The sequence below is a fragment of the Hesperophylax consimilis genome, chromosome 10, assembly GCF_061612785.1.
Source record: "Hesperophylax consimilis isolate HC1 chromosome 10, BYU_Hcon_1.0, whole genome shotgun sequence".
Lineage (NCBI taxonomy): Eukaryota > Metazoa > Arthropoda > Insecta > Trichoptera > Limnephilidae > Hesperophylax > Hesperophylax consimilis.
The window spans coordinates 1089708-1109068 of NC_142845.1; the positions used below are offsets into that span (position 1 = coordinate 1089708).

The 19361-nt window shown below is 35.7% G+C and overlaps 1 protein-coding gene across 1 annotated transcript; it reads right to left on the minus strand.

Annotated features, from left to right (window-relative positions):
* Positions 1-5814: 5814 nt before the first annotated feature.
* Positions 5815-18925, minus strand: LOC149420145 (transmembrane protein 19). Its single transcript, XM_089635998.1, has 7 exons — positions 18786-18925; positions 18487-18664; positions 16321-16569; positions 15102-15251; positions 13397-13560; positions 11100-11256; positions 5815-10307 (listed from the first exon to the last, which is right to left on the minus strand). The coding sequence occupies exons 2-7, from the start codon at positions 18650-18652 to the stop codon at positions 10150-10152; spliced, it is 1044 nt and encodes a 347-aa protein (XP_089492124.1). The 5' UTR covers positions 18653-18664; positions 18786-18925; the 3' UTR covers positions 5815-10149.
* Between the last annotated feature and the right edge of the window lie 436 nt (positions 18926-19361).

Consider the following 19361-nt stretch of genomic DNA (forward strand, 5'->3'; position numbering starts at 1 on the left):
CCTAACTAACTCGGACACTCTGAGCGCCAGATTACCTACAAAACGGCATCCACGAGTGATTTTTTTCAACGTTCCTCGTGATTTAACAGACGAGTGCTTCCTGAAAAGTGTCTTAGCAGGAGTACAGGACAAAGCAGACCTAGAGTCCACAATCAAAAATTGTAAGCTTAGTCACCTAGCTGGCGCTCGAACAGGAACAACTTGCCACAGAGTCTACGAGGTTCCTGCTCGCACACGACATGTGTTGGTGGAGCAAGAGAAGGTTTTTGTGGAATGGAATGTGTGCCGTGTCCGTGATTTTATTGGCCTTACAATATGCTCCAAGTGCCAATTGATCGGACATTCTTTCAAGTTTTGCAAGGACAAGCAAAGATGTGGACACTGTGCAGGCGAAGGTCACGCCAGGATAAACTGCCCAAAAGCTGCCGCCGAGCCAGTTTGTGCTACCTGTACCAGGTTTGGGAAGCCCGCAGCACATCCGACTGGAGACAAGGACTCATGCATGCCCGGCCTACAAAGCTGCCCTTTCCAAGGACTTTGCCACTATTGATTATGGCCGATAATTATGTTGAAGAAGATGACGAGGTAGAATTCGATAATACTAATGATTTCCAGGATTGGCTAAATGTTCATAGTAACTATAGTATGGAAAATATTAATATTGTTCAGTTGAATATTAGATCGATTTATAAATACTGGAATACTCTGAATGTCTACTTAAATTCTTGTTGGAAACATATTCATGCGTTAATGTTATGTGAAACCGCTATAACATCAGAGCTAGTTTGTCTGTATAATATTCCTGGATTTAAATGTTACAATTATTGCCGAAGAAAAAAATCGGGTGGAGGTATATTGTTGTACGTTCGAGATGAACTCACATTTCAACAGAAGTCAATAGAAACAAATCATTTTGAATGTGTGCTTGGCTCTATGACACTTCCAAACAAGAATATTTTAAACATCATAGCTATATACCACCCTCCCAACTCCAACAAAGTTCAATTTCTCAATGAAATATCTTCCATTCTGTCTAATATGTATAAGACCCAGAGAAAATATTGTACTTATAGGAGATGTTAACCTAGACCTTTTAAATTATCAAAACCCACTTATTATGTCCTATGAAAATATAATGTCTGACAATTATTTAACCAAATGCATTTGTAACGTAACTAGGGAAGCGGTTCTAGCAGGAAAAATTACTCGTTCCTGTTTAGACCACATATTTGTACGTTTTAATAGCGGATGTCAACAAAGCAATACTCTTTCTTCATGTGTATGTAATAATATTAACATAGCGGATCATTTTTTAACTGCAGTCAATATTAAATATATTGAAAGGAAAAAAGTCGTAGAACACGGGGAAAAAATATCGATCTTATCCCAAAACAAAATTGACAAAAATGTTTATAATTTTAAGTGGCATACCTTGTTTGAGGAGCAAGATTGCAATATGTTATACACTAAAATTAAAAATAATTTTCAGGATTTGTATGAACAAAGTAAAATCGTTATGTATTATAAACCCAAAAAAAGACCCCTCGCAATAAAATCTTGGATAACTTCTGATATATTAGAAAACATAAAAAAAAAGATTTACTGTACAGAAGGTGGAAAAATACTCCTACCAATAAATTCTTTGAATTAGAATATAAAACTTACAGAAATAAGGTTACAAAAGAAATCATTAAATGTAAGTCTACCCTTTTTAACAATAAATTTAAAAATTATTTCGGAAATACCAAAAAAACTTGGGATGAAGTAAATAAAATATTAGGACGCAAGTCTAAAAGTAGTTGTGACGAAATAATCTCAAAATATATGTTAAACACGCATAATGAAGAAACCGTAGCAAATATTTTACGAGCAGTGTTAGCTCTATGATACATAAATGTGATTATATAGCTTCGACCGTCAGACCGACAGAAGTTCAACATAGTATGTACCTACCAAGAGCTACCTGTGAAGAAATTAATATCATTGTTAGCAAACTAAACAATTCAAAGTCACCAGGGATTGACAATATTCGAATGTTTGACATTAAGAAATATATGTATTCATATTTTAGGGCCTGTCATAACTCATTTTATCAATATAATTTTAAAACAAGCAGTGATTCCCGATGAACTTAAAAGTAGTATCATTAGACCGATTTACAAAGGCGGCAAACATACAGATGTACAAAATTATAGGCCAATTAGCATTTTGCCAGCTCTAGAAAAAATACTTGAAAAATACATTTCTACAAAACTTAACAAATATTTAGAATCCTTCTCCTTGCTAGATCCCAACCAGTATGGTTTTCAAAAGAAAAAAAGTACGGAAATGTTGCTTCAGGAATTTTCAAATCACGTAAATCATGAATTAAATTTAAAAAAACATGTGTTGGTTTTATTCATAGATAACTCGAAGGCGTTTGATACCATTGATAAAAATAAACTTTTAGAAACAATGGATGCAATAGGAATACGAGGAAAGCTACTAGTTTTGTTAAAAAATTTATTATCAGATCGACAAATAACAGTAAAAATTCTAAAAAATTTTAGCAAAATAAAATATATTTCAACAGGTGTTGCACAAGGGTCAATTTTAGGGTCAACCCTGTATATTATATACGTCTCAATTATGAGTAAATTGTTTTCTTTCATCAAACATTTTGTGTACGCAGACGATACGGCACTCGTAATATCACACAAGAATTTGATTACTGTAATGAACCTTATGCAGCTTGATTTTATTGCTCTCCTAAAATGGTCTCATGACGCGGGTCTCATAATAAATGCCAAAAAAACTAAAATTATGCACATAAGATCACCACACGCCAGATACAATTTAATCCCTTCGTTATATACACATACTTTTGACTGCTTACACAGAAATGTTGCACAGCCCTGTTCATGTGAAACCATTGATTTTGTCAAAAATTATGTATATTTGGGTGTTACTATTGACTGCCACCAGAAATGGGATGTACACATTACTAATGTTTGTAAACGTCTACGGTCTATTGTGGGTAAAATTTATAAAATAAAATATTTTGTGCCTGTAAGTACTTTAAAATTAATTTATCTATCTCTGGCTGAATCCACAATCCGTTATGGAATCACTTCTTAGGGACATTCTTGTAAAACTAATATATGTTATATCCAAACATTACAAAACTCCCTTACAAAATTGTTAATCCATAAATATACCAATGCACACAGAAACGACACTAAATTAATATATAAGTCTCTGAATGTTTTACCTGTCAGAGGATTATTGTTTTATAATATTGTAAGTCAACATCTTTATTGTCTGATTCCTTGTATAGGGAAAGAGTTTTCCATAAACATAATACAAGATTAACCCAAAATGAAGGATTGGTGGTCCCAAAATGTACCAATAAATACGGTGAAAGAACCCTAAACTTTATTGTACCCAGAATATTTAATAAACTACCAATGACAATTAAAAATATAAACATTTTTACAGCCAAAGTCAAATATAATCTAAGGAAATGGCTATTAGATACTGAGGATTTATATTGATGCACTACTGAAGACCTTGTTTTCCTAATTGGAATTCACATTCTAGGGAAATGGAAAATCGTTATAAATTTGTATTACCTTATGTATATTAAAACCATAGAAGTACTTGTTGATTATATTCATTTGTTCATATTAAATTCATTTGTGCTTGTTTTTGTTATATGAGGCTTATACTACTTCTTACATATTTATATTTATACAATTCTGTAATTTAACCAACTTGTCATTTATTGTTAATTTATCATCAACATTATACATACCTACATACTGTTTTACCATTGTACCATGTTATTGCAAAAATGTTGTCATTATGTACCTGCTGACAAACTACATAAGTAGTTTAGCAGGTTTGAATGTTAATAAATAAAAAAAATAAAAAAATCACGTAGGCGAGTAAGCGAGATGCCTATAGATGTCCCCTGCCCACGGTATGTACACGCAAGATGTGCAATACTTAAGAACAAATACTAAGTACGAAATTATCTTTGACATAACTGTTCCAAACATCTGTTCTAGTATATACGCTTCACCTCTAGTATACAGCAGGGAATGGTAGAAATAGGTGGGGACCCCCCAGGAAGACATGGCGTGTTTAAGTGAAACAAATACTTATTTATGGTAAAATTTGGCGTGAACGCCATGTCAATGTTTGATGAACGAAGCGAAAAGGGTGTAAGGAGAATGTATTACGTGAAAGTGAATGGAAGAAGACGAGGATGCCCGAGGAAGGCACGGCACGATCAAGTGAAAGAAATACTTAAAAAAAGAAACTTTTTCAATTCTTAACAATAATATTATTTCCACCCTAAAACTACACCCAGTTTTCAGAAATCCGTCAGCATTTTTGTAGATTTGTTCATACCACTACATATTTTGAATACCACTGTTGAATTTGGCAGCCACCTTTGGTTTGGAGCCCCAAAATACATGACTACGTTCACAAATGGGTGGTCTGTTTGATTCCAAACGATTGCAATCTTTAGAGCACAGGTGTCAGGTGGGAATGCTGTCCTTTGTTCTACCGTTATTTGAATGGAAGAGTCATTTATCCCTTCGGCACCAGTGCATAGTTGGGAAGTTTATGCTTGGTGGCATTATTTAACTCATGAGAATGGGTCGTTTCTACGACTCGTTCTTGAGTTCGGCGGAAGATTAAAAAAGATAAAATTTTTATTTCCTAAACTTCACACCGAAATTTCCCTAGAATTTCAGAATGGATTCGTATGGGGTATTCTTCATTTGTTCAGTACCATGTTGCTAGAGAAAATCTGTGAATAATAATTCCCCACAATATTTTCAAAGGGAATATTTCAGGAAAAATTATTCCCTACGTAGTTACGACGAATTATTTCCCGAAACGTAGGGTAGCTACGTTTCGGCAAATAGTTCCCCACAATATATTGTCGTGTCCTCTAGTACGTTCCAGATAAAAGTTTTCGACATTTCCTCGGAATATATCAAAATTTGACCTAATTTAGTCAACATACCAAAATTTCCCTAGAGATTATGCCTTTTCCCTAAAAATAATTTTCTCCCCCAGATCTATGGAAATTTCCCTAGACATCACATCACTGCCTCCCTTCTACAATGTTGGTCTCTTCAAGACCCATGTTCACAACCTTATCTTCTTGAAACACACTCCACACAGCATCCCTAAATATGACATAAGTCCTGAGGGAAATTATTTTCCTCGGGGCCTCCTGTGTTGAGTTAATGTTAAAAAATACCTCCGTCTTTATCTATGTTAAAACTTGACTTATTTTAGTATAATTATGTTGCATTATAAATAAATTGTATGTAAAGATCTCGTGTATTATTTCCTCAAAATAAAAACTTTAAGTAGTATAAAATAAAGTGGCTATCCGCATCTCTCTGTTTGTGCGCTTACTTCTTCTAAACTACGCATCGGATTTTAATAGGGTTTTCACTATCGTTTAGAGAATTTTTCCCGGAAGGTTTTTGTACACAATACATGCATATAAATAGAAAGTAGAGAGAAGTCGATGTTTTGTAATCATGTCGTAAAAAGATTACTTTCGGGCGCTTACATTGCTAACGCTGGATAAACCTTATGAGATACATCAAAATAATGTACTGCGGAATTTTAAAAAGGCCTACAGAATAGTCCCCGATGGTATATGAGAGAACCGGTAATTTAATGCGTTGATTACAACTTACATTAAGTAATTACTTACCCTTAAACAAATCATTAGCCAATCTAATAAAGGGAACAAAGGGGATGAAAGACAAATATACAACGTTATTTAAATAGGTACAAAAATAATGTTTATTAAACTTTTATAAATAATTAAACAAAACAATAATATCCTATAATGTACAAGGTAGGGCAAAAGCAATGTCATAATGTAAATGTGCCATAATTTTTGCAAACGGCGTCAAATGTCATTGGGCTTTGACATTTATGTTGTAGAGAGATAGAAAATTAGTTGACGACAACAAGCAATGGAGCGATACACACCTAAAGATGCGGAATTATTGTTATTTCATTTTTGTCATCCTGCACCATGTGCGCGAATGATTAAGCTTTTGGCTGAGCGTCTCGCGCAAACCTTCAAATAAACTTTCCGTGAAAACAGAGCCCAATTTTTTTAATTTCTACAAAATGGCAGCTAATTCAAACTATGACATTAAGACCGGAAATTGGTCAAATAAGCAGTAACAATAATTCTCTATCTGTCTACAACATAAATATCAAAGCACAGTGATATTTGAGGCCATTTCCAAAAATTATGGCACATTTTCATTGTGGCATTACTTTTGCCTCTTCTTGTATATCGTTTACAGAAAACATCAACAAATTGTAAATTTTTTTAAATTATTTACAGTTGTTGTGAAGGGGAAGCAGGAATTGTACAAAAGTGCAAATAATATCGGTAGTAATCTTATTCCCAAACATTTCTTAATTACTAAGGACGGGCTATTTTACAGAATTTGAACAATTCATCAGATGTTAAAATTCAAGTTCTGTGGAAGTATTATATAAGTTCTGTTATTATTTAATCACGGGTCGGTTGTTTCACAGTACTTGGATAGTAACCGAACTTGAATATTAACTGTGAATTGTTCAAATTCTGTGAAACAAGCCGCCCTAAGAGGAGCTATGAATAATTATTGCAATAAATATACAAAAATTTAATTTTGCATTGTATCTTTTTCAATCATTAAGGTGCCAAAACACCCATGCATAAAAAAAATATCAACTATGTACATACATATTTATAACTCTCCACTTACTTCAGTTTAAAAATGATAATCAGATAAAACAGAGCACGGACAAAACAAAATATGATAAAACAATGGTTGGGTTAGGTTTGGTTTGTTTGTTCTTGTTTATTTGTTACTAGCTGTACCCCACCACGCGTTGCTGCGGCTCAGTATGTCTGTGCAGATAAAGAAACAATAGCGCGTTTTACTTTTACATCCAACAGGTGGCAAACTTTAAAAAAAAAGGTTTACCTGTTACAGGTGTCATCTATATAACATAGATATATTTAAAAAAACGCATGTGTATTGTAAAAGGGCGCAATTTCCCTGTGAGAGGTCCATTGCAAAAAGGGTGCCTTAGTACATATCGGCGTTAGCTCAGGTGGTAGAAGGTGAGGTCATGATCATCAGGGGTCAGGTCAGCTTCTGCTTTTACACGGGGAACTGATTAACAAACAAACCACTTCGAATTCGTCAAAGGAAACGCATTAATGGGGTATGATAGTATATTCACAAAGCACAATTACAAACAGGTACACAAATGAGATGGGTCAGTTACATCCTAAATATCCCTAGCGTTTCGTTAGGAACAATCTCTCTTGATAATTTAGGTTCTGGCTGGCAAGCGTGGGTGTAGGCATAGATCAAGTCACAAAAGGCACATAAAAGGTAAAGATAGTTAGTCCGCTTACATGAATCTGTAGTAGGTTTCGCGTACATGATAAACCACAAAAGGAGGGTTATCTTCCGTACTGTACGCGCTATTACGCGTACATTTCTCCATGGTGAGTAGGCACAGCGATTAGGTACAGGCTTTGAAAATACTTGTACAATGCGGCCGTTTATTTAGGCGCGCAAACACGGCGTCCTCGTTGTTAGCAGAACAGACATGTAGGCAGGGCCAAAGCTAGATTGTGAGTGAGGCCGTTGGTGGTTTGAATGCCGGCGAGTGTGGCGTGGAGCAGTTTTACCAACTTGGCCGTGCGCGAGGCAGGTGCGCGCGCACAGTGACAATGGTAACAACCACCGCTTACTGATTTGAATTCGCGGGAGTTTTGAACGTGTCCGATTCGTTACGTGACAGTATTCTAATGCAATTTTGTGTCAAAATTTCAAAGCAAACCAACATTTACATATGTTTTTATATATGTACCTATATTATATAGATGTCATCTGTGACAGATAAAAACATGCCTTTTTTTAAAAAACGCCATCTGTTGGACATAAAGACAACACACACTATTGTTTCTCTATCTGCACAGTCAGACTTAGCCACAGCAACGCATGGCGGGGTACAGCTAGTTTGTTTAATAGAATATGTATTTTTTTCATTCAGTAATTTTAGTTCAGTGTTTAGACGAAAAAACGTAAGTTGAGATATTTAAAAAAAAAAAAATAATATGTATATTTCTAACAATAAATTTTAAAAGCTTATTTCAGCACCATTCAAAACCAGTTTTTAGTTTTCAGATGTGTTCACAACTATCCCATGTATTTGAATATTATAGAAAAGCAGATTTACACACAAATTCTCCGACCTTGTGATAGCATTTTTAAGAAATATAATATATGCTGTCAATATGCAAACGGAGGTACTGAGGGGTTAAATATATTCCATTGTATTCCCAACAGTTACTAAACTGATTGTGGGATCATATGCAGTACAGTACAGTTTTTTATATATTATTATTTACATACGTAGGTGTAAATTTATATTTCAGTGCCGTCTCACATGTTGAGACGTTAGTGCAGAGGTCATGTATTTCACTGTCAACTAAATTTATAATTTATTAGCAGTGCTCAATATGAATTTAGATATTAAAATTTTCCATGACTAGTTAAACCAAGAAAAACACTTATTTTCGTCAGGCCTTAAAATTTCAACTAATCTGAAAATGTAAACATTTGGATTTTATAATCGTTGACTTAACAAAACTGTTAAATGCTGAAAGTTGTTATTTAACCCCTAGGAGCCGTAACCCTGCATTTGCGGTGTTGAAGAATCACGTCAAAGCACTGCAATCGTAGTGTTAATCTTATACATTCATTTTGCCGTCGGATATTACCTCTACTGGGTTAGTTAAAGACAAAAATATTAAATGTCACCTTATCAAGTATGAGATTGTCTTTGATTTATTGAAGTTTTGTTGTCGGCTCCTACGGGTTAAATACTAACTTTATTACTGGGATTTGAACGAGTTTCGACACTCTTAAAAATATAGCATTTTGCATACTTATTACATATTTTATAGCTCATGATGGAAATAACGGAGCGGCCTAAAAATAATTAGGCTAGAAATTAGACAAACAAGTGTGCAAATTTCATGATGCTTAAGCTCAATATTCGAGAGAATTTCTGTTTTAAGGGTTATCCAATCACAGTATTCGTTTAAACTTTCTATGTATTCAACAACACAACAACAAACAGTATTTCCAGGTATTTTGTGGTTATTGGCTATATTAAAACTATGTTCCTACCTAACTTGTGACTATCCTTTGTCAAAACACAAAATAACAATATGAATCTTATATAAATTGTACCACAACCGAGTTGATGTCTTTTGCTAGTAAAAAAGGGACTTTAAACAAATAATAAATTAAGTAAATTTTAAGTAATCTTATAAATAATTTTTTGAACTTGAAGGTGTATGTTGGCACGATAAAGCTATTTTTTGCTGGAAAATAAATTAAATGAGTATTAAAAAAATGTTGTGTCTGTGTATAGGAAGTTGTAGGGTTATGTGTTGTGGGCTTCGCGGTCCATATTTGTGTCTGGTGTCTGTATCTTATTTTAACATACTCTCTGCGGGAAAGGTAGTTTTCTACGGTAGTTTTTCGCCCGCGTAGTGTTAATATTTTTAAAAGACCATGTTATTCATAAACCAGTCAAATTTTGCAAATTGTGGGTTGCTTGGTTTATGCATAACATGGCCAATTGATAATAATAAAGTGTTAGCATTGTGACACATACGACTGCAATACAAAACTTGATTTCTCAGTCCGTTGTGTCGTATCGCGTTCCAGACTAAAAGACGTATATGTATGTTGTATCGCATCACATCTCCTCTAAAATTATGTCAATAGACGTGTCTGTGATCGTATTAAATCACCAAAGACAGAGGATACACATGCGTCCATTTTAATGATGACCTATAAATAGACTACGTGTTAGTTTGTTTGAATGTTTTAAAAATGTATTTTCCACCAATAATGAAGCCATCGTGCAGACACACCAATCGTATAATATCAATCTCCAATAAAGTCTTTTATCGCTCAATATAATGCATATATATTAAATAATGAACCCAACAATCCGCAGTCCTTAACCAAAATACCGCATTTCATAATCATTACCCACTGCCTGAAACATTTAGATTATTTGGCCGTTTGATCAGTAGGGCCATATGGCCATTGCAACATACGGCATGACGAAACCCATGATAACGCTGGAGATGAGGTTTACGCTGTGGTTGTCGAGGATTCGCCAGCCGCTGATGTGCTTCACTCCCTTCCCGGGAGATGCAACGATACGTCCATTCATGTCTATTCCTGAAAAGGATATCTCAAATTATTAAGAGAGTGGGAGAAACACAAATAATTGATCAAATGACCATCACTCTGTTTCCAGTAAGGGATAGACAGAGAGGACACCACTCTGTCTTATTTCATTCACATTCATGCATTCTAACTCTAGTTTTTTATTCACTTGGTCGAGCTATGTCTTCCGTCCACTCTTTCTTCCGTTCAGCCTCTCCAAATGTCCAAACCTTCTAAGCATCCCTTTCTTAATCTTGTTCACTACGCTTTCTTCAGCATTGCATTCTTTATCATTACCACGATCACCACGTAACACCATGTAACAAACAGGGTCAAACATGATTTTACCACATTTACACCTCAGGGATTATAGTTTTTTTTATGTGAATACCGCACAAGAGTCCCAATTGCAACTGAGTTAGTGAGTAAGGCTGTGGTATCACCAATGGGTATGTTGTGAGTTTGAAGGTAGTGGAGAGGAAAGGAAATGGGGAGGATGAGGGTGGGATGTACCTGGCTATTCAGATCTGATCACCAAACATGGCTAAAGCCATTTCAAGCAACATTTCGATTCTGAGTGGTGATACAGAAAGTATCTTTCACTCTGGAAAGTACTGCAAATCTACTATATATATATATTATTTAAAGCTGGTTTTTGAACCCGCGGATTGCTAGTCGCGAGTTTTACCCCTCGACCACGGGGGCCGTATTTAGTCTGTTTCATCTTTTCTCTGTCAGTTCCATGCGTCACTGCCATACATCATCAGTATCAGCACTCTATGGTGGATTGCTGGCCTCGCTTACCAGAAAACTGTAGGGTGGCTCCGAGCAGAGAATCGACGAGGCTCCCCACGAGGCCGGCAAGCAGTCCCACGAGGAGTATGGGCCACTGCACCGGGCTGTTGGCTAGTGTGGCACGGTCCGCCATGTACACCACCGTCAGGTAGTGTGCCGATCCCACCTACAGACAATTTAAACAGGTTCATTTATGCTGTACTTCAACCAACTAAAGACTGTTTTCCAGCGTTGTCCGGAATGAAGGTCACTGACAAGTGTATGCGTGCAAGTGTAAGTGTATGCAACTGGATGAAACAGGAGACAGATTCTATTTAATGAAAATCACTTTAGGATACTACACTATTGGGTAGTGTAATTTACGCTCGGTGGTGGGAAAAATCTAGGATTATTAAAATAATGGATAATATAATCATTACGCTTTTATTGCCTGTGTGTTGTTATATTGTGATGGACTGGTTCCAGTTTGTATTACCTTGGTGTAGTACTTCAGGTAGAGACTTTGTGGATGATCTTTGAGTAATATCAAGGATCGGTAGAGTTAACCACTTAATGCTTTTGAACGAGTCACGCTCGCACGCTAAATGCGTTCCATTTTCTGCTAGCCCGAGTGACGCTCGCCAGTTTCAATTCGCAGCGTATTATGTTTACCTAACAAGAGTAAGGCTCGTCAAAGTTAGCGATGTATTTTACGCAGTTTGCCTCAGAGATTGGTCGTGTTTTTGAGCTTCTTATTTCGTTTTTACTATATTATTTTCACATTTTCGTGTATGTATGGATGCATCCTTTTATTAAACCTGATTTTTTTTTTAAACACTTTTTATAAAAAAACCCTAGCATTAAGTGGTTGATTGTAAGTACACTATTTACAATGTTTATTGTCGCACTAATTGTACAAGATACTTAAAGGAACATTAGGTAAAAAGACAATACGAAAGCAGATGGTGACCGGGTATGTCATCAAAATAACAATTCAACACACCTACAAAAAGTGATATAAAGTCATGAAAAGTGATGAAACAAAAACCAGGTTAAATAGGTTACTTAGATAATTATTAAACCTAGTTTTTGTTTCATCACTTTTCATGACTTTATATCACTTTTTGTAGATGTGTTGAATTGTCATGTTGATGAAATATCATGGAACGGTCCACAAATAATAAAATATTTCGTTGTTTTACATCCACTGCTGAGTCAAGGTACCTTAGAAACAAATTTAAAATGTTCGTAGTCATCAATGTCCTTTTTGTTTGCGTAATATTTTCATATTCTTAAAATACCTATATAGGCTTCAGCAATTTGCTAATGTGTGAGGGGCTCGTGTATGTCAGTTCCATCACTGTTGACGCAAAGTAACATGGAGATCCTTCTTACGACCCCTTACCATGTAGCAGTTCACTTTTGCCCCGCTACGGTTCAAGAATACTTCACGAAACTCTATCGAAAGACCGCCTTCATCTATGGCACTCTTGGTCTATGGTTGGTCGAGAAGGAATTCCAGAGCGCCAGTACCAATCGGACAGCCTTGGAGCGAGATCGAGTCAACAGGAAGGATTCGGGCAACTGATCCAGACGACAAAATTACGGGAGATGCTGATGGCGGATTTAGCTAGTTTGAAGTAATTGCTGGTCATCATGTCTATCTTAAAAATTTTACAGTTCTTTCCTAAGAGCTGTATGACGCAGGACTTACCCCTTAACGTCAACGTGTCTAGTTTTCGAAAATTTTCCACACTGTAGAAAGATAACACGGCAAAGTTTAACGGCGCAATCAAAACTCATGACGAATGTCAAAAATTTCGAATGTTTCGCTAGTTGCTTATGAGTACCGTTAATTGAAACATATATTTCCTCCAAGATTGAAACTAAGAACTTTGCAATGAAATATGGTTTGTGTTCACATTTTGAAAAACCTTTGATGGAGCAAAATATTAGTACAAAAACTGCATGCTTTAAACGATGAATGCGGTAAAATGATACGTAGAGGAACGATCGATGCAATCTATTTTTGCGAGTTTTTAGTGAAATCAATTTGGGACTGGAAGAAATAAACGGGAAAGATCGATCGTGAATTCACTGTGTATAGAAATACACAAAATAAAACTTATATTTTTTCATTTTTTTAAAAAGAAAAATGTCTAGATTTTTTTTCAGCTTAGGTGTGCTCTTCCAAATAAAATATAATAATGAAATAAGAAGAATTTATTTCAGAGAACTTCTGTTGAGCATTTGCGCATTTTTATTTTGATGTAGCTGATTTAAAGGCAGGGTTGCGGAATTAATGGGATAAATTTAATGTGGTTTACCATCAAGCCGCCAACAGCACTGAGGATGATTCCTTCAATGCTGACTCCGCCGTTGGTGCCGCGAGGAACCCTCTTCCAGTTGGTGATCAGCCAAGGGTCCCCGCGGGCCAGGACAGTGCCCAGCTCCGAGGCCCAGGTGTCTCCATTGCAGCAAGCAAATGATCCTGAAAGTCGAATGATTCATGGTTCAAAATGGTCAATATTATTATGTCAAAGTTTATTTGGAATGGCATGTCTGGTTGCGTTGACTAAAAGTGTGGAAGATACTGTCAGTATCGCTTTTGTGAAAGACCACCATTCAGGATAGAAACGTGGCTTGAAATGTCTTTAATTTTTTTTTGACCAGATCTGAATAGCCAGGAGCTTCCCAACCTCCCTCTTCCCTTCAGCCTCACACCATATCCCAATTGGGAATTTCAAAGTCCCCACTGGCTTCGGAGAGCCGGGAGCAGTTGGGGCTCGGGAAATGGGTTCGGGACACCCCAAGGAATCATGGCAGAATCATATGAATCAAATACTTGAGGTTGCACATGTTAAGAGTCAGAATTGTACTTGTTTAACCGCTGGAATGCCAAGTTATCCGCAGAGATATCTAAACTTAGTACCCGTCGAATGCCAGCTTATTCTTAGCGGATAAGCCGGCAGTTTAACTGACCGGCAAACGATTTATATTTGGCGGGAACTTGGCACACCAGGGGTTAAAATAATTAAGGAAAATCCAGAATTTTCAGTAAGCACAGAAAAAAGTATTTATTTTTGAATAGCAAGGAAATCAGAAACCGCTGTGGGATTCAAAATCAATATCTGACTGGCAGCAACGCATATTATCAACAAGATAACTGGCAGACCTTAAATATTATCATACTGACAATGAAATACTAATTGACCTGTTAGTGGCCGAGTTGGTCGTGAGTTCAATTCGTCTACTAGCTATATCCTCCATCAAAATCAATCTATCTGACTGGCAGCAACGCGTATTATCGACAAGGCAACCGGCAGACCTCGAATATTATCATACTGACAATGGAATACTTACTGACCTGTTAGTGGCCGAGTTGGTCATGAGTTCAATTCATCTACAAGCTAAATCCTCCATCAAAATCAATATATCTGACTGGCAGCGACGCGTATTATCGACAAGGCAACCGGCAGACCTTGAATATTATCATACTGACAATGGAATACTAACTGACCTGTTAGTGGCCGAGTTGGTCATGAGTTCAATTCATCTACAAGCTAAATCCTCCATCAAAATCAATATATCTGACTGGCAGCGACGCGTATTATCGACAAGGCAACCGGCAGACCTTGAATATTATCATACTGACAATGGAATACTAACTGACCTGTTAGTGGCCGAGTTGGTTGTGAGTTCAATTCATCTACAAGCTAAATCCTCCATCAAAATCAATATATCTGACTGGCAGCAACGCGCATTATCGACAAGGCAACCGGCAGACCTTGAATATTATCATACTGACAATGGAATACATACTAACTGACCTGTTAGTGGCCGAGTTGGTTGTGAGTTCAATTTGTCTGCTAGCTAAATCCTCCATCATTGCACAAGTAACATCTTCCGTTTATAATTATGGTGGTAGAAGTTTTTCAAATTTTGTCAGATTATTCGTAACACGGTAATGTTAGTCTATCTTTAAAAAAAAAAAGCTTTTTAAAAATGAAAGAAATTTGTTTGGTTCATTACCCAAGACTCCCATGGCCAACCAGGATGGTCTGTAGTCCCAGGAGAAGTTAACAGGGCGCTCACCACAGCCAGCATCCAGGAGGTACAGGAAGCTCAGCTGAGTAGCCATCCCCCCGTTGCACAGGACATGCACCCACGATCTTTGTCCACCTGCAAAATGATACAATAATAATTTTCTTTCTGGAAAGACACTGAGAAAACCAAGACAAGAAGCATGCTGAAATGAATAGGTAATTTAAAAATAATTATTCATCACAAAGCAGAAGTTTGGTTTAGCGGTGGACCCCAGGGGACGCACTTGGGACCACCACTATTTATTTTTTTAATAAATGCTCTCAAAGTTTTCTAAAGATGTATATAAATGTGTTACATTCAAATATTCAGGACTATTCACGCTATTGAGGACTGCCATAATATAATGAAATTTTGCACACTTGACGTTTGAAATAAGAAAATTTCTGTTTACTCTGAAATAAAAACTCTGCATAAAGCATGGGCAACGCCGGAGACTTCAGCTACTAATAAATAAAAAAATAAATAGTACTTTCTTAATTTTGACGGCTTCTAAATTGTTTAATCTAATTCCTATTCCGTCGACGAAGCCTGAGATAAGCGAAACTTGGCTGGCTGTCATCTATTAATTCAATAAAAGTGGTGTATTACAAAGTGTGTTTTTCATTTAGTAAGACAATCAAAATAGTTCAACACAAATTCCAGAGTCACAAGCATTTCAGACTCTGACCGTCAGAACTGATAAATTAAGATTTCTTACTGACAACAGTGCGAATCATTAGTTGAGTGACAGAAAGATTATTGCTGACTTAGTCAATCTTTTTTAAACTGTCAACTTAATAATGAATTGTCGGGATTTATTATGCTTATTTTATAACAACAGCTAGATCAATCTACCACATCTGTGTAAATGCTAGAATTCACAACCTAAAAAACAAATACGGGCACATAATTAATATCTTCAATTCAGCAGAAAATAATGCATAATCTGAACTAGTTGAGTATTTTAGCTGATAATGAAATATGTACAAATAATGTAATATATTTTACTTAATTGGTTCATGTTTTATAGTTACATGTTTTTATTTTCTTTGTTTTATTTGTTGTACCTACTCTTTATTATGTATTGTTTATATTGGTTAAAGAGATTAATGATGATATTAGTTAATGAAATACATATTTCCGGTTAATAAAGATTTATGCCTACCTTCTTTATGATCTTCTTCTAGCTTTGCTTTCTGATGTTCTCTGAATTTAGTCGCTTTAGATGAGGTTAAAAAGAAGACAAGTAGACAGGCGAGGAAGCAGTAACTTCCGATAGTCAGAATCATTCCAACAAAGAAGCCAAGGAATGCCCCACTTAAAGTCAGACTTTTTCTCTTCAATCCATATGTGATGACTGTGAAACAGCTTAAACTGGCCACCAGCCATCTGCTGGGATGGATTATCAAATACTCTGAAAAAATAAAAAAAGGTTATACTTAATAAAATTATACTTCTGCATTAACCTGCTGGCATTCAGCTATGAACACAGCCCTTCAAATGTCTCGTCAATTTTGCTGATTGGTGACCGTCCAAAGATGACAAATCTGTTTAGGTCGTCAGCCCATCTCATCTACAGCAACCTCTGTTTCATTTACTCAACTTTAATTGAACCCAATTATATTTGAATTCCAGTTAACATCTTCCGACAATTTTTTGTATTTCTTGGGCATTAAATATGCAACATTCTAAACACTTTATTTTTGAATTTTTTTTTTTACAATGTAACTTGTTACTTATTTTGTATGATTCGCTACCGGTTTCGTCATGTCCATGTCATTCACTAACGTTTTGAATGGTTTTAAAAACGCTTGTGAATGACACAAACGTGTCGAGACGGGTAAACAGGGTAAGACAGGTAAAAGTAAAAAACAAGGAACAACTGTACATTATAAAATAAAACTATTATTTAAATTTCTTAGTTGTGCCAAAGTGCCAGGCTTAGTTCCATTTGAGTGTGTTATCACTAATTCAGTCATTCCAACGTTGTATCAATAAAGGACAAAAATACTTGCTTTTGCAGGTGAAACAAATTAGAAAGCATGCCATAAATAAAATATCTGAGGTTCACTATTGACTATGTTGATTGAAAATTGCACAAAAACTAGGTGCTCCATATTAGATAGTATATTCAACTCCCTGCTATGAGGTAACTGCTTTTTAAAACAAACATACAAGCAAAATTAAAAATATTTTTATTAAACTTGTCGAATTCTGCTGCACGCTTAATACGCAAACAATATATAAATAGCACTCGGTTCCAATTTAATTTCTACAAGAAAAAACTAATTATGTGGTGGGAGATGGTAAAAGATGAATTGGTAAATTTTGGATAGGGCCTGACACGCTTATTACGAATAATTTTTAGAAAAAAACTTTATATTCGCCTTAATTACAATAAAAGAAAACTTTTTGCATTTCGGGCGGCGGAAAATTATGCATTTTGATTTTCAATTGCGTAAAACCAAAATTCACTCCGCGAATCGATGTGGCGACATTAGGAACGCACTGTTATGTTGGTATCACTGATGCATTAACAAGAGCTAAATACGACCGTTGCTATCTTCGTGGGATACCTAGGTTTGTGTAACATGGTTTGTGATACAAAGGAAAGTGCCCCTTAATAACGCCTGCTCGCGTCAAGGCAAGAAAAACATCCCAGTTTTCAACTAGTTTACCGGCTACGCTAGGTTTGTGTAACATGGTTTGTGATACAAATCCATTTGTCTTCCACGAAGTTAGCCATAGTCGTATCTACGCAATGTATCAGGGATACCAACATAACAGTGACGTACCTAATGGCAGCTGATTGCCGCCGCATCGATTCGCGAAGTGAATTTTGGTTAACGCAATTGAAAATTTAAATTCATAATTTTCCGCCGCCCGAAATGCAAAAAGTTTTCATTATAGTAATTAAGGCGAATATAAAGTTTTTTTCTAAAAAATATTCGTAATAAGCGTGTCAGGCCCTATCCAAAAATTACCGATGAATTAAAGTTCCATTTTTTCTAAAAAATGTTCTCAGGTTAGGAAATATGCATAAATTATTAAAATAACCCAAACCATACCTCAAAAACCTGTTTTGTACATGTATACTTAAACCCCAAACTATTTAACCCACGACTTAAATAGTCGTCTCCATTAGATATTTAAGTTAAAATTAAGTGTTGTTTTTAAAGAGCCTTTGCATGCAGCGGAATTCGACAAGTTTATCATTTTTTTTTAAATGCTTTGTGTCAGCAAAATGTCGGCTGAGTTTAACCGCAGAGGGCAGGCAGTTTCATAGCAGGGAGTGAAACATCCGAGCCAAAAAAGGAATATTTTATCATACCATCGTACAAATCCTTTTCTTTAAAGTACGAATATCCAACGTTGAACAGCCACATTGACATGGACAGGGGAATGGCCAAAGCACAAGCCAAAATGGGTAGCAATCTTTTATCGGATTGCATCTTTGAGGTGTTGGTATTTTCAGTTTTTCTTACTGACGAAGACATCTTGTCACAGTCCTGAAAAAATATAAGATTTAATTAGCACAATGTTTTAATACACGAAGTTCAAGAGAACAATAGAACACCTAGAAAAATGAGTGAATTAGCAGTTTTATAAGAGAATTACAGGACTTTCTACCTTTGATTAAAATGTTTGTATAAAATATTATGGTTGAATACTGGCCGGATGTGGCGCCGGTATCATAGAATAAAAAATATATTTACTATGATAACGATAAAATGGGACAAATTTCCTTGATATTTTTATTTTGACCATAAACTTTCTTGACGTTTCAACGAAAGTTTTTCTATGGTTTATTCCGTCAAAGTTCAAAAACATTTTTTTAAAGCTACATCTACACCATATCTACACGAAAACAACGTAAGAAAAACTTGTCGAATTCCGACTCACGCGTTACACATAAAAAATAATATAAATCCCACTTGGTTTGAAATTAACTAATACAAGAAAAACTATTTATGGTGGTAAAAGATGCATTAACATTCCATTTTTTCCTCAAAGTTAAATTTAAAGGTCAGGAAATACGAATACATTATTAAAATAACCCAAACTAACAACCTAATAAACAAATTTGTTGATTTTTACACCCCCCCCCCCCAAATGTAAATAGTTATCACCATTAGAGATTTGTTGAAATCAAGTGTTGTTTTTTTTTTAATTGCTTTTGCATGAGGCGGAATTCGACAATTTTAC

Coding starts and splice junctions, on each gene's coding strand:
- LOC149420145 (XM_089635998.1), bottom strand. CDS start 18,652: ATGTCTTCGTCAGTAAGAAAAACTGAAAATACCAACACCTCAAAGATG. Junction 15,252..16,320: donor AGAAGAAGATCATAAAGAAG/GTAGGCATAAAT, acceptor ATCATTTTGCAG/GTGGACAAAGATCGTGGGTG. Junction 10,308..11,099: donor AGCCACCCTACAGTTTTCTG/GTAAGCGAGGCC, acceptor TATCCTTTTCAG/GAATAGACATGAATGGACGT.